This window comes from Bos indicus x Bos taurus, chromosome 15, assembly GCF_003369695.1.
Source record: "Bos indicus x Bos taurus breed Angus x Brahman F1 hybrid chromosome 15, Bos_hybrid_MaternalHap_v2.0, whole genome shotgun sequence".
NCBI classification, from domain to species: domain Eukaryota; kingdom Metazoa; phylum Chordata; class Mammalia; order Artiodactyla; family Bovidae; genus Bos; species Bos indicus x Bos taurus.
This window is the reverse complement of record NC_040090.1, coordinates 66,658,217-66,678,901: the sequence shown is the minus strand read 5'-3', so window position 1 is coordinate 66,678,901 and position 20,685 is coordinate 66,658,217. Positions and strand designations below refer to the sequence as shown.

At 35.4% G+C, this 20,685-nt stretch overlaps 1 protein-coding gene across 3 annotated transcripts in view; it reads left to right on the top strand.

The window, feature by feature from the left end:
• CUL5 (cullin 5) overlaps positions 1-20,685 on the top strand; it is a 130,236-nt gene that overhangs the window by 50,169 nt on the left and 59,382 nt on the right. For 2 of the 3 annotated variants that reach the window (XM_027563842.1, XM_027563843.1), the window contains 5 exons: positions 1,983-2,082; positions 16,490-16,666; positions 17,950-18,091; positions 19,392-19,537; positions 19,620-19,700. In XM_027563842.1, coding sequence (XP_027419643.1) covers positions 1,983-2,082; positions 16,490-16,666; positions 17,950-18,091; positions 19,392-19,537; positions 19,620-19,700 — 646 coding nt within the window. The remainder of the gene's footprint in view (positions 1-1,982; positions 2,083-16,489; positions 16,667-17,949; positions 18,092-19,391; positions 19,538-19,619; positions 19,701-20,685) is intronic. The other variant, XM_027563844.1, reaches the window with a different exon arrangement.

Here is a 20,685-nt window from a genome sequence, read left to right as displayed (position 1 = left end):
AATCCCATGGACAGAGGAGCCTGGCAGGCCCCAATCCATGAAATTGCAAAGAACCTGACACAGCTGAGCAGCTGACACACAAGCAGTTGGATGAGGCTTCTCAGGTGGTGCTAGTGGTAAAAAAAAAAAAATCTGTCTGCCCGTGCAGGAGATGGAAGAGACGTGGGTTCGATCCTTGGGTTGGGAAGATCCCTTGGAGGAGGGCATGGCAACCCACTCCAGTGTTCTTGCCTGGAGAGTTCCATGGAAGAGGAGCCTGACTGGCTATAGTCCATAGCGTCGCAAAGAGTCAGACATGACTGAAGCGATTTAGTACAGCATGAGCAGTTGGATGTTACCTATTATGTTGTTATTTAACAAGTATTTATGTGCTTAACTACATCTACTCTGGACCAGATACCACTATTAAGCTGAATTCAACAAATGATGAAAACAAGTTCAAATTAATATATAGGTGAAACTTTGGGTTATGATTATGCCCCTAAGAATCTGAATATAAAACCAACTATTTGGCCATTATTATATGTTAGAGTTCTAGAGATAATTTTTTTGGCCTTTTTTTTTTTAATCATAATGTAGATTTTAAAATGTATATAGGGCTCTATAAAGTACTGGGGAACATTTTTTGAGTAAGAGAATCCCCAGTATAAGACTATATTCCCTGGTGGCTCAGCTGGTAAAGAACCTGCCTGCCAATGCAGGAGACACAAGAGACTTGAGGTTCAGTCCCTGGGTGGAGAAGATCCCCTGAAGAAGGAAATGGCAACTTTTCCAGGCAATTTTTGCCTGGAAAATTCTGCAGAGGAGACTGTGGGGCCCCAGTCCATGGGGTTGCAAAGAGTCAGACTCGACTAAGTGCTTGTGTGTGATTGCTTTACTGTAACTGTTTTACAGTGTTGTGTTTCTGCTGTATAGTAATGTGAATCAGCACCCATACACACAGTATGAGACTCTAGCTTTTAGTATGTTTCCCTGCTCTACTATGTAGTAATTAAAAAACTCATTCTGTGAACATGTATTAATATTAAATATGTTTCTATAATGAATGACCTTTTGGGTAAAATATGTCAGCTTTAGAGTTTAAAGAGCTTTTGTTTCTGTTTATTTTGTTGTTTAGTCGCTAAGTCATGTTTGACTCTTTTGCGACCCCACAGACTATAGCCCATCAGGCTCTTGTGTCCATGGGATTTCTCAGGCAAAAATACTGAAGTGGGTTGCCATTTCCTTCTCCAGGGGAATCTTCCCAACACAGTGATCAGACACAGGCAGATTCTTTCCACCAAGCTGCCAGAGAAGCCCACTATTTGTTTTTTTTATTTGAATCAATTATAGTTTTTTTTTTTCCCCAAAAAAAAGTTAAGTTTTGTATTTTGTTGTATTAGAAAGTTGAAATAGTCACTCTTTTCTTTCTTTTTTTCTTCTTAATTTTTTTAGATTTATCTTTTAAATGGACTGTAATTGCTTTACAATGTTGTGTTAGTTTCTGCTGTATAGTAACGAGAATCAGCAGTGAGTATATGTGTATTCTAAATAAAGGAGACACAGTGATAACTGCTGTGTAAATGTGATGAATATTTGGGAGAAATTTGGAGTTTTGTTGTAATAGTATTTAAATTACTAACTTTCTAAAAACGGATAGTTTATATGTATATATATATTGTGTTATATGTTAAAGAATTTATATTTGTCTTTGCACAAGAAAATTTTGGTAGTATTTAACTTTGGAAGTCTGATTAGGAGATGCTTTTGTAATTTATAAATTTAATCAATAAAGTGGCAAAGATTTAAGGAAAACTGTAACAAAGAAAATAAAAATAGAAGCAAGTGTACCTGTATGAGAAAGCTTACAAAGAATGCTTTGTTCATATGAATGGATTCAAGCACCCTTAGCATGATCCACGGAAACCGTATTGAAACAAAACAGTTTTGTGTTTGTTCTTGTTCCAGTGTTAATGTTTGTTTACCTGCTTTATTTTTTGCAGGGATGTACATGCAGTCTGTCTCTGGGATGATAAAGGCCCAGCAAAAATTCATCAGGCTTTGAAAGAAGATATTCTTGAGTTTATTAAGCAAGCACAGGCAGTAAGTTTTGTATCTATATATTGTTTAAGACTTTACTCAGTATCATCCTGAAGTAATTTTAAAATATCACATAAACTTTTGACACACTTGCTAGTTAAAATTTTTTAATGAAATGATAGTCATTTATTGTTGTCTCCTCCCACAGTGGCATTTCTTTCAAACGAATATTTAGTTACCTCAATTAAAAGATGCCATAAAGAATTTCATTCTTGTACATTCTTAAGAATCCCCCTACCATTATTATTGGCCACACATCAGTCCACATAAATCTTTTCTTTTCTCACAATTAATACCTGTTTTCAGGCTGAAAGTAGTTTTTTTCGATTCTGAATAATTGTCTGACTGTATAATTCTTGGACTGTCCTTTGCATTGCTCCTGATGAGCTGAAATTCAGTACTCTTGGGTTGGTACTGTGCACACATGTTTAATATTAAAATGAAGGCAGAGCTCATTTAGGTATTTGTTTGTTTTGTCTTTACTGACACTTTTTGTCTTTTGGGAAAAATTAATGCAGAGGTAAAGTGTTATTTCAGATCAACTCTGGCATCACTGATGCATTGTTTATCACTTTGAAGAAGGCCTAAGAACATAAGGTTAATTTCCTTTCTATAAAATAAAGTTTGAAAAATAGAGTTAGAATTTCTTATTCTTTATTTGAATTCTTGCATCATTATCTTGTACAACATTAGTAAAAGTCTGTTAGAAATTTTGTTGAATATTAATGTGTTAGCAGTTGGAAATTAAAAATGAATATATGACTTGAAGGAAGATACTGAAATTGAATATATGATTGGTATATATTTAATTCTGATGACATAAGGATGATGTCACATTGGATATTACTTACAAAATGAAATGTCTTGTTCTTGATACCATTAATCCTGCCATGTTGATCAGTGATTTTTTAAAAATTAGAGTTTTATAAGAAAATTATAAAATTATAAGAAAATTATCTTTTAATGAAAATAAATCATCTCAATTTTTCTAAAAAAATTAAATCTTTCAAATCATAATTTAATCAAAACATACATTTTTCTAGAACTGTTTAAGGAAAAATGGTTTCTTCTTGCATTGGAAAGCATATCAGCTTATCTGTTAATGACTTTTGATGAAGATAAATCATGTTTATTTCAAATCAATAGAGTATTATTCTTTAGTTTCTGGAAATGGGCTCAGAAGGAATCATCTTAGAAATATTTAGAAATATATTCCATACTAGAAAACAAAATATATTAAGTGTTTCACTGTAACTTGATCTGAAACAGTTTGGAATGTAGGCCTTAGCAAGAACTTGAAGCTAGGATTTAGCGCCAGTAATTCAGAGCTGTTAAATTTCAGGACCAGCAGTGCCAAACATAAGTATATAATTTTAAAACATTTTCAAAACTTTTAAGAAGATACAGCTTTGTGAGTTTAGTAAACTCAATTACTAGACTAATTGAGCTTATCTTGTTGCTGCTGCTGCTAAGTCACTTCAGTCATGTCCAACTCTGTGCGACCCCATAGACGGTAGCCCACCAGGCTCCCCCATCCCTGGGATTCTCCAAGCAAGAATACTGGAGTGGGTTGCCGTTTCCTTCTCCAATGCATGAAAGTGAAAAGTGAAAGTGAAGTCACTCAGTCGTGTCCGACTCTTCAGGACCCCATGGACTGCAGCCTACCAGGCTTCTCTGTCCATGGGATTTTCCAGGCAAGAGTACTAGAGTGGGGTGCCATCGCCTTCTCCGGCTTATCTTGTTCAGTTCAGTTCAGTTCAGTTGCTCAGTTGTATCTGACTCTTTGTGACCCCATGAATCGCAGCACGCCAGGCCTCCCTGTCCATCACCAACTCCCAGAGTTCACTCAGACTCACGTCCATCGAGTCAGTGATGCCATCCAGCCATCTCATCCTCTGTCGTCCCCTTCTCCTCCTGCCCCCAATCCCTCCCAGCATCAGACTCTTTTCCAGTGAGTCAACTCTTCGCATGAGGTGGCCAAAGTACTGCAGTTTCAGCTTTAGCATCATTCCTTCCACAGAAATCCCAGGGCTGATCTCCTTCAGAATGGACCGGTTGGATCTCCTTGCAGTCCCAGGGACTCTCAAGAGTCTTCTCCAAAACCACAGTTCAAAAGCATCAATTCTTCGGTGCTCAGCTTTCTTTACAGTCCAACTCTCACATCCATACATGACCACAGGAAAAACCATAGCCTTGACTAGACGGACCTTTGTTGGCAAAGTAATATCTCTGCTTTTTAATATGCTGTCTATGTTGGTCATAACTTCCCTTCCAAGGAGTAAGTGTCTTTTAGTTTCACGGTTGCAGTCACCATCTGCAGTGATTTTGGAGCCCCCCAAAATAAAGTCTGACACTGTTTCCACTGTTTCCGCATCGATGTCCCATGAAGTGATGGGACCGGATGCCATGATCTTCGTTTTCTGAATGTTGAGCTTTAAGCCAACTTTTTCACTCCTCACTTTCACTTTCATTAAGAGGCTTTTTAGTTCCTTTTCACTTTCTGCCATAAGGATGGTGTCATCTGCATATCTGAGGTTATTGATATTTCTCCCATCAGTCTTGATTCCAGCTTGTGCTTCTTCCAGCCCAGTGTTTCTCATGATGTACTCTGCATATAAGTTAAATAAGCAGGGTGACAATATACAGCCTTGATGTACTCGTTTTCCTATTTGGAACCAGTCTGTTGTTCCATGTCCAGTTCTAACTGTTGCTTCCTGACCTGAATACAGATTTCTCAAAAGGCAGGTCAGGTGGTCTGGTATTTCCATCTCTTGAAAATTTTCCACAGTTTATTGTGATCCACACAGTCAAAGGTTTTGGCATAGTCAATAAAGCAGAAATAGATATTTTTCTGGAACTCTCTTGCTTTTTCAGTGATCCAGTGGATGTTGGCAATTTGATCTCTGGTTCCTCTGCCTTTTCTAAAACCAGCTTGAACATCAGGAAGTTCATGGTTCACGTATTACTGAAGACTGGCTTGGAGAATTTTGAGCATGACTTTACTAGCATATAAGATGAGTGCAATTGTGCGGTAGTTTGAGCATTCTTTGGCATTGCCTTTCTTTGGGATTGGAAAGAAAACTGACCTTTGCCAGTCCTGTGGCCACTGCTGAGTTTTCCAAATTTGCTGGCATATTGAGTGCAGCACTTTCACAGCATCATCTTTCAGGATTTGAAATAGCTCAACTGGAATTCCATCACTTCCACTAGCTTTGTTCGTGGTGATGCTTTCTAAGGCCCACCTGACTTCACATTCCAGGGTGTCTGGCTCTAGGTCAGTGATCACATCATCATGATTATCTGGGTCGTGAAGATCTTTTTTGTACAGTTCTTCTGTGTATTCTTGCCACCTCTTCTTAATGTCTTCTGCTTTTGTTAGGTCCATAGCATTTCTGTCCTTTATCGAGCTCATCTTTGCATGAAATGTTCCCTTGGTATCTCTAATTTTCTTGAAGAGATCTCTAGTCTTTCCCATTCTCTTGTTTTCCTCTATTTCTTTGGCTTATCTTGTTGCTGCTGCTGCTGCTAAGTCGCTTCAGTCGTGTCCGACTCTGTTCGACCCCATAGACAGCAGCCCACCAGGCTGCCCCGTCCCTGGGATTCTCCAGGCAAGAACACTGGAGTGGGTTGCCATTTCCTTCTCCGATGCATGAAAGTGAAAAGTGAAAGTGAAGTCACTCAATCGTGTCCGACTCTTAGCGACCTCATGGACTGCAGCCTACCAGGCTCCTCCGTCCATGGGATTTTCCAGGCAAGAGTACTGGAGTGGGGTGCCATTGCCTTCTCTGCTTATCTTGTTAGGAAGGACCAAATCTCCCAAATGGGACAGGTAGTGAGCCTTAAAATGTTTATTATAGCATTATTTTAAATGACAAAAAAAGGAAGTAAAAATAAATGTGCACTGCTTAGAAAGTTATTAGGATATTGAATTTTTTTCTTTTTTAAAGATTAACATAACTCTTGTATTTGTACGTAATTCTGTGACTTAGCATTTTGGGCTAGACTCACCTGAGTTTGCCTAAGCTTATTAATGTGGCAGCAATAAGGTGGTGGATCTGCAGGGACTGGATGGTCTAAGAGAGCTTTTTTCATATTTCTGGTGTTTAGCACTGTACTGGCTTCCTTCTGGGGCTTTTCCCCCTCATGTGGTTTCTTGTTCTCAAGGAAACCAGTCTTTGTGGTGATAGTGGAGTCTTGCAAACCTCTTGAGATCTTGGCTCAGAAGTATCAGAGTCACATCTGCAGCATTCTGTTGGTCATAGTTAATCACAGGACCTGCTAAAGTCCAGTGGAGAAATAGATTAGGATCTTTTTTAAAAAAAATTGAGATAAATTTGCATACCAGAAAATTCCTTTTAAAACGTGTATAATTTTGTGTGTTTTAGTATATTCATTAAGTTATATAACTATTGCCTAATTTTAGAATATTTTTATCAGCCCAGATTGGAGAAGGAAATGGTAACCCACTCCAGTATTCTTGCCTGGAGAATTCCATGAACAGAAAAGCCTAGTGGGCTACAGTCTGTGGGGTCACAAAGAGTCCGGCAAGACTGAGTGACTAACACATACATCAGCCCAGATATTAATAGAAACTCTGAACCCATTAGCAGTTACGCCCCCATAAACTCCCCCTTGCCTTTGGCAAGCAGTAATCTACTTTCTGTTCCTGTGGATTTATTTATCCTAGATATTTCCTATAAATGGAATCCTATAATATTTGTCCTTTGATGACTGGCATCTTTCACTTGGAGTAATGTTTTTCAAGTTTCATCTATGTTGTACCATTTAGCACTATTTCATTCCTTCTTATGGGTGAGTAATACTCCATTGTATGAAAGTGAAAGTGTTAGTCACTTAGTTGTGTGTCTGACTCTTTGTGATCCCATGGACTGGATGGAGCCCACCAGGTTCCTCTGTCCATGGCATTCTCCAAGCAAGAATACTGGAGTGGGTTGCCATTTCCTTCTACAGGGGATCTTCCCAACCCAGGGATTGCATCCAGGTCTCCCACGTTGCAGGCAGACTCTTTACCAACTGAGTCACCGGGAAAGACCTATTCCATTGTATGTGCTGTATTTTGTTTACGTATTTGTCATTGATAGACATTGGCATGTTACTACTTTTTGTCTATTTTGAGTAATGGTGCTGTGAACAAATATTTGTGTACAAGTTTTGTTTTAGATATAATTGACATATAACATTATGTTAGTTTCAGGTATACAACATAGTTATTTGATATTTGTATATTTTGTAAAATGATATGTACATATTGCAAAATGATCACCACAATAAGTCTACTTCATAACCATCACCACACATAGTTAAACAATTTTTTTCTTATGATGAGAACTTTTAAGATTTACTTTTCTTAGCAGCTTTCAAATGTGTACTCTATTACTAACTGTAGTCACCATGCTGTATTGAGTTGGCCAAAAGGTTCCTTTTGTTTTTAAGTAAAAAATAAGAGGCGCATTTTTCATTTTCACCAAAAACTTTATTGAAGAACGTATTCACTTTTTTCCATTTGTTGTTGTTGTTTAGTCGGTAAGTCATGTTCAACTCTTTGTAGCACTGTTGATTGGCAGGAGAATTTTTTATTGCTGAGCCACCAGGGAAGACCCTTTTATGCCAGTACCATACTGTTTTAATTACTAGCTTTGTAAAATAATTTGCAGTCAGGAAGCATGATGCCTCCAGCTTTGTTATTTCTCAGGACTACTTTGGCTATTCAGGGTCTTTTATAGTTCTACAAATTTAGTATTCTTGGTTCTATTTCTGTGAAAAATGTCATTAGAATTCTGATAGGTATTATAACAAACCTATACTACTTTGAGTAGTAGGGACATTTTAACAATCTGTAAGCACAGAATATCTTTTTATTTATTTGTGTCTTAGTTTCTTTTATCAGTGTTTCAGTGTAGGTCTTTTACCTCTTAAATTTATTAATATTCTTAGATATTTTGTTCTTTCAGATGAGATTTTAACTGGGATATTTTCCCCCTAATTTCTTTTTGATAGTTTGTTATTAATGTATAAAAACTCAGGAGATTTTTATATATTGATTTTTCTATCCTGCAACTTCACTGAATTTATTACTTAATGGAGTCTCTAGTGTTTTCTATATATAGTATCATGTCATCTACAAGTAGTGACAGTTTTACTTCTTTCTTTTTCCTAACTAATTGCTCTGGATAAGGCTTCCAGTAGTGTTGGATAGGAATGGTAAGAGTAGGCATCCTTGTCTTATTCCTGATTTTAGAAGAATAGCTTTCAACTTTTCACCATTGAATATAATGTTAGCTGTGGGCTTGTTCTTTATTAAGTTGAGGTACATTCCCTCTATACCCATTTTGTTTGAAAGTTTTTAATCGTAAATATGTGTTGAGTTTTGTCAAATGCTTTTTTCTGCATCCATTGAGATGATCATGGTTTTAATTCATTTTGTTAATGTGGTGTATCACATTCATTAATTTTTAAGTGTGAACCTATTCTTAAATGCCTGAAATAAAATCCTACTTGATCATGGTGTATGATGCTGTGGAATTTGGCTTGCTGATTTTTTTCAGAATTCCTTATATCGACATTCATCAGCGATTCTGATTTGTAATTTTCTTTTGGCATCTTTGTCTGATTTTGGCATTTGGGTAATGCTAGGCTAATAAATGGGTTTGGAAGTGTTCCCTCCTATTCTATTTTTTGAAAGAGTTTGAGAAGGATTAGTATTAGTTCTACTTTAAATGTTTGATAAATTCAGCAGTGAAACCATCTGATCTTGGACTTTATTTGTTGGAAATATTTTTTTCTACAAAACGCATTTGTAATTGGTGGATTAGAAGGAAAACGAAGTTTCCTTTTCCATTTGGATCTGTGTGTGTTTGTGAGCTTTTTTTTTTTTTTTAACTTTTTATTTTGTGTTGGGATATAGCCAGTTAACACTGTTATGATAGTTTCAGGGGAACAGAGAGGGACTCAGCCATACATATACATGTATCTGTCTCCTGCAGAGTCCCTTCCCATCCAGGCTGCCACGTAACATTGAGGAGAATTACACAGTGCTTTTTAGTAGGCCCTTGTTGGTTATCTATTTTATTATTTTTTAAAATGCATTTATTTTTAATTGAAGTATAATTGCTTTATAATAGTATGTGGGTTTCTACCATACATCAATACTATTTTAAATATAGCAGTGTGTATATGTCAATCCCGAAATATCTACTTATCCCTTCCCCACATTCTTCCCCTACCCACTTGCAACTTTAAGTTTGTTCTCTAAGCCTGTGAGTCTGTTTCTGTTTTGTAAGTAAGTTTATTTGTATCATTTATTTTATTTTTTTTAACATTTAGATTCTAAATCTTTATTAATCTTTTTAATAGTATCTTCCACCTTTCTTGTTTTGTTTGTAATGGATTTCTCCATCCAGAAACTGATTAGCCAGTTCTTTTTATTTTGGACACTTAGTTTATTTGGAATTTATTTTGAATTATACTTTGGAGTAAGGATCTAACTTCATTCTTTTTCCAAAGAGCTAACCAGTTTTCTCAAGATCATTTTTTTAAACTTTTTGTTTTGTATTGGAGTATAGCTGATTAACAGTGTTGTGGTAGTTTCAGGTAAACAGCAAAGGGACTCAGCCACATATATACATGTACCTGTTCTTCCCCAAACTCCCCTCCCATCCAGACTGCCACAGAGTATTGAACAGAGTTCCACGTGTTATATAGCAGGTATTTTTTGGTTATCCATTTTAAATATAGCAGTGTGTACAGGTAACCATAAGTTTGTTCTTTTAAGTCTATGGGTCTTTCTGTTTTGTAAGTAAATTCATTTGTATCATTTCTTTTTAGAGTCCATGTAGAAGGGATGTGCTATGATATTTCTCCTTCTCTGTCTTCCTTCACTCAGTGTGACAATCTCTCGGTCCATTCATGTTGCTACAAATGGCATTATTTCACTCTTTCTAATGGCTGAGTGATATCCCATTGTATATATGTCCACATCTTCTTTATCCATTCCTCTGTTGACTGGCATTTAGGTTGGTTCCATGTCTTGGCTATTGTAAACAGTGCTTCAGTGAACACAGGTGCATATATCTTTTTGGATCATGTTTTTCTCCAGATACATGCTCAGGAATGGGACTGCAGGGTCATATGGTAGCTTTATTTTTATTCTTTTTAAGGAACCTCCATACTGGTCTCTATAGTATATCTACCTGTTTACATTCCCACCAACAGTGTAGGAGGGTTACCTTCTCTCCAAACCCTCTCCAGCATTTATGTTTATGGATTTTTTGATGATAGCCATTTTGACTGGTGTGAAGTGATATTTCATTGTAGTTCTGGTTTGCATTTCTCTGTAAATTAGTGATGTTGAACATCTTTTTATGTTCTCTTGGCCATCTGTATGTCTTCTTTGGAGAAATGCCTATTTAACTATTCTGCCCAATATTTGATTCGGTTGTGTGTTTTGATGTTGTTAAGCATCATGAGGTATTTGTAAGTTCTGGAGACTCTTGTTTTCCACATCATTTCTCCCAGTTTGTGGGCTCTCTTTTTGTTTTTCTATGGTTCCCTTTGCTGTGCGAACCCTTTTAAGTACATCCTGTTTGTTTATTTTTGCTTTTATTTCCATTATTCTGTGAGATGGATCAAAAAAGATATTGCTGCCATTTATGTTAGAGAGTGTTCTGCCTGTTTTCCTCTAGGAGTTTTATAGTGTCCGCTCTCACATTTAGGTCTCTAATCCATTTTGAGCTTATTTTTGTATATGGTATTAAAGAATTATCTAATTTTTTTTTTTTTTTTACATGTAGCTGTCCAGTTTCCCAGCACCATTTGTTGAACGGTGTCTTTTCAACATGTAGTCTTGCCTCTTTTGCCATAGATTAATTGACTGTAAGTGCATGGATTTATTTCTGGGTCTTCTATCCTGTTCCATTGATTGATATTTCTGTTTTTTTGTGCCAGGACCATACTGTTTGGATGACTGTAGCTTGTAGTATAGTCTGAAGTTAGGGAGTCTGGATTTCCTCTAGCTCTGTTTTTCTTTACCAAGGTTGCCCGGCTGTTCGGTATCTTATGTGTCTTTGTATAGTTTTTAAGATTTTTTTTGTTCTAGTTCTATGAAAAATATCATTGGTAATTTGACAGGGATTGCATTGGATCTGTAAATTGCCTTAGGCAGTATAGTTATTTTGACAATGTTGATTCTTCCAACACATGAACATGGTATGACTTTCCATCTGTTTGTCTTTTTCTTTCAACAGTGTCTTGCAGTTTTTGGGGTACAAGTCTTTTGTCCCTTTAGGTAGGTTTATTTGTAGGTATTTTATTCTTTTTGATGTGATGGTAAATGTAATTGTTTCTTGAATTTCTCTTTCCAGTCTTTCATTGTTAGTGTATAGAAATGCAACAGATTACTGTGTATTAATTTTGTAACCTGCACCTTTACTAAACTCAGTGATGAGCACTAGTAGTTTTTTGTTGGCATCTTTAGGATCTTCTATGTATAGTATTACGTCATCTGCAAACAGTGACAGTTTAACTTCTTTTCCAATTTAGAGTCCCTTTACTTTCTTTTCTTCTCTGATTACTGTAGCAAGGACTTTGAAAACTATGTTGGATAAAGGTGAGAGTGGACATCCTTGTCTTTTTCCTGATCTTAGAGGAAATACTTTCAGCTTTTCACCATTGAATATGATGTTACTTATAGATTTGTTGTATATGGCCTTTATTCTGTTCAGGTATGTTCCCTCTGTGCCCACTCTCTGGAGAGTTTTTATCATAAATGGGTTCTGAATTTTGTGAAAAATTTTCTGCATCTATTGAGATGATCATACTGTTTTTATTCTTCAACTTGTTGATGTGACGTGTCATATAGATTGCTGTGCAGATATTGAAAAATACTTGTATTCCTGAGATGAATCCCTCTTGATCATGGTGAATGATCTTTTTAATGTATTGTTGGATGCAAATTGCTAGTGTTTTGTTGAGGGTTTCTGAATCTTTGTTCATCAGTGATACTGGCCTATAATTTTCTTTTTTGTGTGTGGTATCTTTGTTTGATTTTGTATCAAGGCGATGGGGGCCTCATAGAATGAGTTTGGAAATTGAAAGTTTTCCTTCCTCATCAATTTTTTGGGAACAGTTTCAGAAGCATAGATGTGGACTCTTCTCTAAATGTTAATCTTCTCTAAATGACAGTCACAGTTGCAATTTCAGTGCTTGTGACTGGTCTGTTCATACTTTCTGTTTCTTCCTGATTCAGTCTAGGGATACTGTACCTTTCTAAGAATTTGTCCATTTCTTCCAGGTTGTCCATTTTATTAGCATACAGTTGCTCATAGTAGTCTTATATGATCCTTGGTGTTTCTTTGGAGTCAGTTGTAACTTCTTTTTCATTTATAATTTTATTGCTTTGAGTCTTCAGCCTTTTTATATTGCTGAGTCTGGCTAAAGGTTTATCAATTTTGTTTATTTTTTCAAAGAGCCAGCTTTCAGTTCATTGACCTTTGTGATTGTTTTGTCTCTATTTTATTTATTTCTGCCAAGATCTTTATAATTTGTTTCCTTCTACTAACTTGAGGTTTTGTTTGTCCTCCTTTCTCTAGTTTCTTTAGGTGTAAGCTTAGGTTCTTTATTTGAGATTTTTCTTGTTTCTCGATTGTATTGCTGTAAACTTCTTTCTTAGAACTGCTTTTGCTTTATCCCATAGGTTTTGGACCATTGTGCTTTCATCATTATTGTCCCTAGGTATTTTTTAATTTTCTCTTTGATTTCTTCAGTGATCAATTGGTTGTTTAGTAACATATTGTATAGCTGGCACATGTTTGTGTTTTTTTACAGTTTCTTTTTCCCTTGTTTATTTCTAGTCTTAGAGTTATGATCAGAATAGATACTGGATATGATTTCAGTTTTCTTAAATTTACCAAGATTCACCTTGTGGCCCAGCGTGTGATCAGTTCTGGAGGATGTTCTGTGTGCACTGAGAAGAATGTATAGTCTGCTGCTTTTTGGTGGAATGCTCTATAAATATCACTTAAGTCTATCAGATCTAATGTGTCATTCTTTTAAGGCCTGTGTTTCCTTATAAATGTTCTGTGGATGATCTGTGCATTGATGAAAGTGGGATGGTTAAGCCCCCTACTATTATTGTATTGCTGTCAATTTCTTCTTTTATGGTTATTAGTATTTGCCTTATATGTTGAGTGCTCCTGTATTGGGTGCATATTTACTTATAATTGTTATATCTTCTTCTTGGATTGATCTCTTGATCATTATGTACTGTCCTACTTTGTCTCTTACAACAGTCTGTGTTTTGAAGTCTGTTTTGTCTGATATGAATATTGCTACTCTAGCTTTCTTTTGATTTCCATTTGTATGGACTACCTTCCCCCATTTGTTTACTTTCAGTCTGTAAGTATCCCTAGATCTGAGGTAGGTCTCTTGTAGATATGGGTCTTATTTTTCTATTCACCCAGCCAGCCTGTGTCTTTTGCTTATGCATTTAATACATTTACATTTAACATAATTGTGAATATGTATGATCTTATTGGGCTTCCTTGGTGGCACCACTTTCTTAATTGTTTTGGGCTTATTTTTGTATGTTTTTTGTTTTTCTTGTGTTTCCTTCTTAGAGAAGTTTCTTTAGCATTTGTTGTAAAGCTGGTTTTGTGGTGCTGAATTCTCTTAACTTTTGCTTGTCTGTAAAGCTTTGGATTTTTCCATCAAATCTAAACAAGATCCTTGCTGGGTAGAGTTTTCTTGCTTATAGGTTCTTTCCTTCCATCACTTTAAATATACTGTGCCACTCCCTTCTGACTTGCAGAGTTTCTGTTGAGAAATCAGCTGATAATCATATGGGAGTTCCTTTGTATGTCTTTTGTGCGTGTGTCATTTTTCCCTTATTGCTTTTAATATTTTATGTTTGTCTTCAGTTTTTGGCAGTTTGATTGCTATGTGTCTCAGTGTCTTCATCTTTGGGTTTATCCTGTCCGGGACTCTCTGCTTCCTAGACTTTGTTGACTATTTCTTTTCCCATGTTAGGGAGGTTTTCATCTGTTATCTCTTCAAATACTTTCCTGAGTCCTTTCTCTCTCTCTCTTCTCCTTCTGAGACTTCTATAATACAAATGGTGTGTTTAAGGTTGTCCCAGGGGTCTTTTAGGCTGTCCTTTTTTTTTTTTTCGTTCTTCTTTTTATATTCTGTTTTGCAGCAGTGATTTCAGCCATTCCATCTTCCAGGTCACTTATCCATTCTCTTACCACAATTATTTTGTTATTCTTTCTAGTGTGTTGTCTATCTCTGTTGGTTTTTAATTTAGTTCTTCTAGGTCTTTGGTGAACATTTCTTGCATCCTCTCCATTCTTTTTCCAAGATCCTGGATCATCTTCACTGTTATAATTCTGAATTCTTTTTCTGAAAGGTTGCTTATCTCCATATCATGTAGTTGCTTTCCTGGGGTTTTATCTTGTTCTTCATCTGGGATGTAATCCCCTGCCTTTTCATTTTATTTAACTTTTTGTGATTGTTGTTTTTATTCTGGAGGCTGCAGGATTGTAGTTCTTCCTGCTTCTTCTGTCTGCCCTCTGGTGGATGAGGCTGTCTAAGAAGATTGGGCAAGCTTCCTCATGGGAGGGACTGTCGGTGGGAAAAACTGAGTCTTGCTCTGGTGGGCAGCACCATGATCAATAAAACTTTAATCCCATTTTCTGCTAATGGATGGGCTGTGCTCCCTCCTTGTTAGTTGTTTAGCCTGAAGCGATGGAACCCTGGAGTCTATAGGCTCTATGGTAGGGCACATGGCATCCTCCAGTGTCAGTGGCACTTCCTAGGATTGCTGCTGTCAGTGCCGTGATGAGCCACTGCCACCTCACACCTCTGCAAGAGACCCTCCAACAGTAGCAGGTAAGTCTGGCTCAATCTCCTATGGGATCACTACTCCTTTCTTGTGGTTCTTTATGCACACAAGATTTTGTGTCTGCCCTCCAGGAGAGCAAAGTCTGTTTTCCACAGTCCTGTGGAAGTTCTATAATCCAATCCCACTAGCCTTCAGTTTCCCTGGGAATTCCTTGTCCCTTTGCCAGAATCTCCAGGCTGGGAAGCTTGATGTGGGGCTCAGAACCTTTACAATAGTGGGAAAACTTTTTTGGTATTATTGTTCTCCAGTTTGTGGGCTGCCCACCTCATAGGTATGGGGTTTGATTTTATTGTGATTGTGCCCCTCCTGCCGTCTTGTTGCAACTTTCCCTTTGTCTTTTGTATCTTTCTTTGGTGGGTTCCAGCATCCTCCTGTTGACGGTTGTTCAACAGTTAGTTATGATTTCAGTGCTCTTGCAGGAGGAGATGAGCACATGTCCTTCTACTCTACCATCTTGAACCAATCTCCCTTCTTGGGAATTTTTAAATTCTGAATGACATATTAATAACTTACCGGTAATCTGTGTACATTTCTTTTTCTTCACAAAAAGGTTTTGGTTGATTGTATGTTTCTAGGAATTTATCCATTTCTAGTAGATTGTCAAGTTTGTTGGTGGCATTTGGTAGTTCATAGTAGTCTCTTATGATCCTTTTTACATGTGTGGTATCAGTTGTAGTGTCTCCTCTTTCATCTCTGAATTGAGATATTTGAATCCTCTCTCTTTTTTTTTGGTAAGTGTGCATAAGTTTTTTGTGAACATTTTCTTATTTTGGTAGACAGCCATTTATAGTAGCGTTGTACATGATAGCCAAAAGTTGGAAATGATCCACATGTTCACCAGTGAATAAGTAGATAAATAAAATATGTTATGTCCATGAAATGGAATAGTATTTAGGAATAAAGTACTGACCTACAATACTACTTGGATGAGCCCTGAAAACACTGTGGTGTGTAAAAGAAGTCAGTCATAAAAGTCTACATATTATATAGTTTCATCCATATGAAAGCCCAGAACAGGCAAATATATAGACACAGAAAATAAATTAGTGATTACTTAGGGCTAGGTGAGGAGGGCGCAAGCAAGAAAGGAGGAGAGTAGGAAGGTAATAGCTAAAAGGATATAGGATTTTTTTTTAATTAAAATATAATTGACACATAACATTTTATTAGTATACCATGTAGTGATTCAACATCTGTATATATTGTAAAATGTTCATTATAGTAATGAACTATACTATAGTATAGTATAGTTTTTTCTTGTGTATATACATAAGTTTTAATTTCTTTTAGGTATAATTTAGAGTATACAATAACTTAAATTTATGGCATGATATGTTTTTTTTTTCCTTGTGTGTATATATATATATATATATGTTTTAATTTCTTTTAGGTATAATTTAGAGTATACAATAACCTAAATTTATGATGGCATGAATATGTTTTATTTTTCTTTTAGCACTTGTATTTATTTAAAATTGATTCTCTTTTTTTCAGCGAGTACTGAGCCATCAAGATGATACAGCTTTGCTAAAAGCTTACATTGTTGAATGGCGAAAATTCTTTACACAGTGTGATATTTTACCGAAGCCTTTCTGTCAACTAGAGATTACTTTAATGGGTAAACAGGGCAGCAATAAAAAATCAAATGTAGAAGACAGTATTGTTAGAAAGGTAAGTCAATTTCCTCAGTTTTCCCTAATATTCTTCAGAAATAGGATGAGTTGAAGACTTTCGAAATAAATTTGCACTGAAATGGGTTTTTCTACTTCACATATAAACAAACTCTTGTTCGGCTTTTGCTGTGTTGTATTGACTAATACTGCTTTTCTTTCATCTACTTTTAGTTTTAGTTCTCTCTTCTTTTATGTGGTCTTAAGCTGTAGATCTGTGTTCAGACATTACCGCCTTTGCTTTTCCTTTTCATTTTCTCCTTTTCTGTTTCATTTTCTCCTTTTCCTAGTTTTATTTTCAGAATTTTATTTCCTTCTTTTTTATACTTTTACTTTTTTATAAATTAAATTACTTTTTTTCTGTTCAAAAAATCCTTCCATTAATATATTACCTTCTGGAATTTTTGTGTTTAATTGTGGCTAAACTGCTGTAAAAACTCTGTGCCCAGTGACAACTCATGAATTAATAGAAAGAACTCAGCTCTGAAATTGAAGAGTTCCAGATTTCCCTTTCAGTTCTTCAATCAGTTACAACCTAACTTTGCTGTCCTTGTTTTTCATATGTATTTAATACATATGTATTTCTACTTGTGAGAATCAAATGGAACCACAGATTTTAAAAGTAAAATATTCCGTTTGAACGTTGAACACCTCACTGGTTATAGCAACCAACATAGGCATTCAGAGTGGCCTGTACTTTGTTGCCTTTTCCCAGCCTTAAAGTTTGTGCTAATACTGACAGCATATTCATGAGTATGTATGTGCTCTTTCCATAAATAGAAAATTTATAAAGTAAATTTGTATATTCTTTTGTGATTTATTATCAAACGTATTTTCAATTTATCCTTTTCCCATTTATCATATTTTATACAGCTATGCATATGAATGTCCCAAACACATATCATTATTTCTAAAATTCAACCTTCAAACTATATAGAGAAAGTAACATTTTCCATGTATTACCGTGTTTAATTTTGCAACAAACACATGAAATTTGTACTGTTATTTTCACTATTTTACAGTTGAGAAAGGAGACATATAAATAACAGCTGGAATTCAAATCCAGTTGTGTTTGACTCTAACAAACACTTGTTCTTTGCTGTTGTTTACCAGATGATATTTACCAAATTTAAATATATTGGTTTCCTATAGTATTCAAGTGAATGTAGGACTAAGAGTTTGCTTTCCTTTTTTAGCATTTGTACTTAAAATTTTTGTGTGTGTATATGGTACTTGGTATATTAATAATTAAAATGATTGCCTATTTTGTTCTTTTTTTCCTAGCTCATGCTAGATACATGGAATGAATCAATCTTTTCAAATATAAAAAACAGACTTCAAGATAGTGCAATGAAGCTGGTCCATGCTGAAAGGTTAGGAGAAGCTTTTGATTCTCAGCTTGTCATTGGAGTAAGAGAATCCTATGGTATGTTCTGAACTTTATGATCAAATATCCTCTTCATGGAAATTCTAAGACAATTATAGAATAGTACTATCACAGTTATGTTTGTTAGCATATAGTGACATCTGCTTTTAGTGCCCTATGCTTTAACAGTACAGAAAAGATATTCTTCAATGAAACCTGGAAAAATTCATATTTGTGTAGTTAATATTTATTTTCTCCATTTCACTCATCTCTTAGCTAGTAAATCTTTTTAGCTATGTAAATTAGAGAAACAGTCCTAAAATTCTAGCTTATAAAAAGTAACCATTTTTTTAACTTATATTTTTAGGGCATCAGTTAATTTCATGTGTGTACATTCCTTTCCAGACTTTTCTTATTCATTCAGTCAAATCCTCTGTTTCCTCATAGAGGTCTTTCCTAATTCCCAGACTAGGTTAGGTGCTTCATAGTACCTGTGCTTTCCTGTCATAATACTTTAGCATTTTTAACTGTGTTCTTGACACTGTATCTTTACTGATCATAGGATGTCTGACACAAACTAGTTTTCAGTAAGAAGATTTTATATTAATGAACCTTTGGTTATCTTTGACTTGCTTTCTGTGTTGTCCTTGTATTTCTTTAGATATAAAGTCTATATTTTCTTTAGCCATGTCCCTGAAATTTCTTCCTTTTTATTTCAATTGCCACCAGCTTAGACTTCTTTAATTTCTACTTCTAGACTTTTGAAACAGTCTTCTTATAGTGATACTATTGCTATCATTGAACCCATATACTTTCACAAGATTAATTTTTAAGTACTGTTGTATTGGTATTACCCATTTAGTGGTATGCCATGCTAAATTTAGGTTACTTAGCCAGAGAGTTGAGGTTCTCCATAAGCATTCCCAGCTTGCCATTCTGCCTTATCTTCTATTAACCTTACAATCCATTCAGATAACCTCATTGTTTTATGTTGGTTTGATCTTGTATTGTTCTACTTCTGAGGATTTACTAACCAGTGTAAATACTAATTTGTTCCAAAAGACTGAATTCAGATCCCATCTTTTCTGTGAATGGTTTCTTGATCATCCAGTTATTCATCAGTCTTGTTCCTATTCAAAAACAGTTCACATTTTCTGTACTATATGTCACTTTACTCCTTTGTGTTTTTACCTTTTCAAGTTTTTTATAGAGAAGGATTTTGTCTTATATGACTGTGTGTTCTTATGGGCATGGTCACAGTCCCTTGAACATGACTCCTCAATATTTGTTTTTCATTTATTGTACTCAAAATACTGATTTCAATCATAATTAGAGTAAAATTTTATTTTCTGTTTTTCAGTTAACCTTTGTTCTAATCCAGAGGATAAGCTCCAAATTTATAGGGACAATTTTGAGAAGGCATACTTGGATTCAACAGAGAGATTTTATAGAACACAGGCACCCTCGTATTTACAACAAAATGGTGTACAGAATTATATGAAATATGTAAGTCAGAACCTAGTATATGTGATCATTTGAGCTGTTTTCTTGATGTTCTTAAAATGATTGCTATTTTGCTTCTGGACAGGCAGATGCTAAATTAAAAGAAGAAGAAAAACGAGCCCTACGTTATTTAGAAACAAGACGAGAATGTAACTCTGTTGAAGCAGTAAGTAATTTCGTAGTTGTTTGTTTTTTGACATTATTTAGAGTGCAATAGCACAAGGGTGGCAACTACATGATGCAGGTAACATTATTTATCATTTCTCACTCCTGTGACCAGTATTACTAATTGATTATAGTATTCTTTCCCACTGAGCCAAAGCACAGCTTCAGAAGGCACCTTATTCAGAACTCATTATTTTTCCACAGAGGTGATGTGCAAGATAAAATCTGTTTGCCATCCCTGCTCTAGACTTTTCTATATTTATTTAGTTTTTAATCAGTCACCTTTTATTATATTTTGTGCATACCTAAAGTTAATCATATTATGGATTTTCAGGTGGCAAGTAAAATATGCTCCTGAGAGATATAGTTAATTCTCACTATTCATGGTAATTACATTTTATAAAATAGTGGCTGCGAACATCAAATGAGTGAGCACCAAATCATTACTACAGGGGGATATTTCTTGTTACTATGGGAAGATGTTTTCATACTTCTCTTGTAGGAAATAAAATATTAATTACTTGATAAGAGAACATCAGTCTTTTATATAGTGTTTGTTTTATGTTGTAAGTTCCTCATTTTAAAAAAATGACCAGAGGTATTTGCCATGCTACAGTATATATTCTGGTGTTTTCTCTTACAGGGAGGGTGACAGTGTGCTTTGTTAAGCAATTTAAGAATCAAATTTAATGTAGAAGTAATATTTCCTCTAGTTCCTTTCAGTTTTTGGAGCCTACTAACTAAATTTAGATTTACATTCAAAAATGTAACATTCAAGTTTGCTTACAACCAGACTTTTGAACTACAGTTGGGATTTCTTTTTTCTTACTTCTGATTTTTCTTTGGCTTCTTCCATCTTGAGTGATAGTGATGTTTATTTGTTTAGTAATTGGACTGAGTTGGACCTTTTTTCTCTTGTCTGTTTTGCTTTTTATTATGTGCAATACATTTCCTCTTTCAAATAACTCTGATACTGGCAGAAAAGG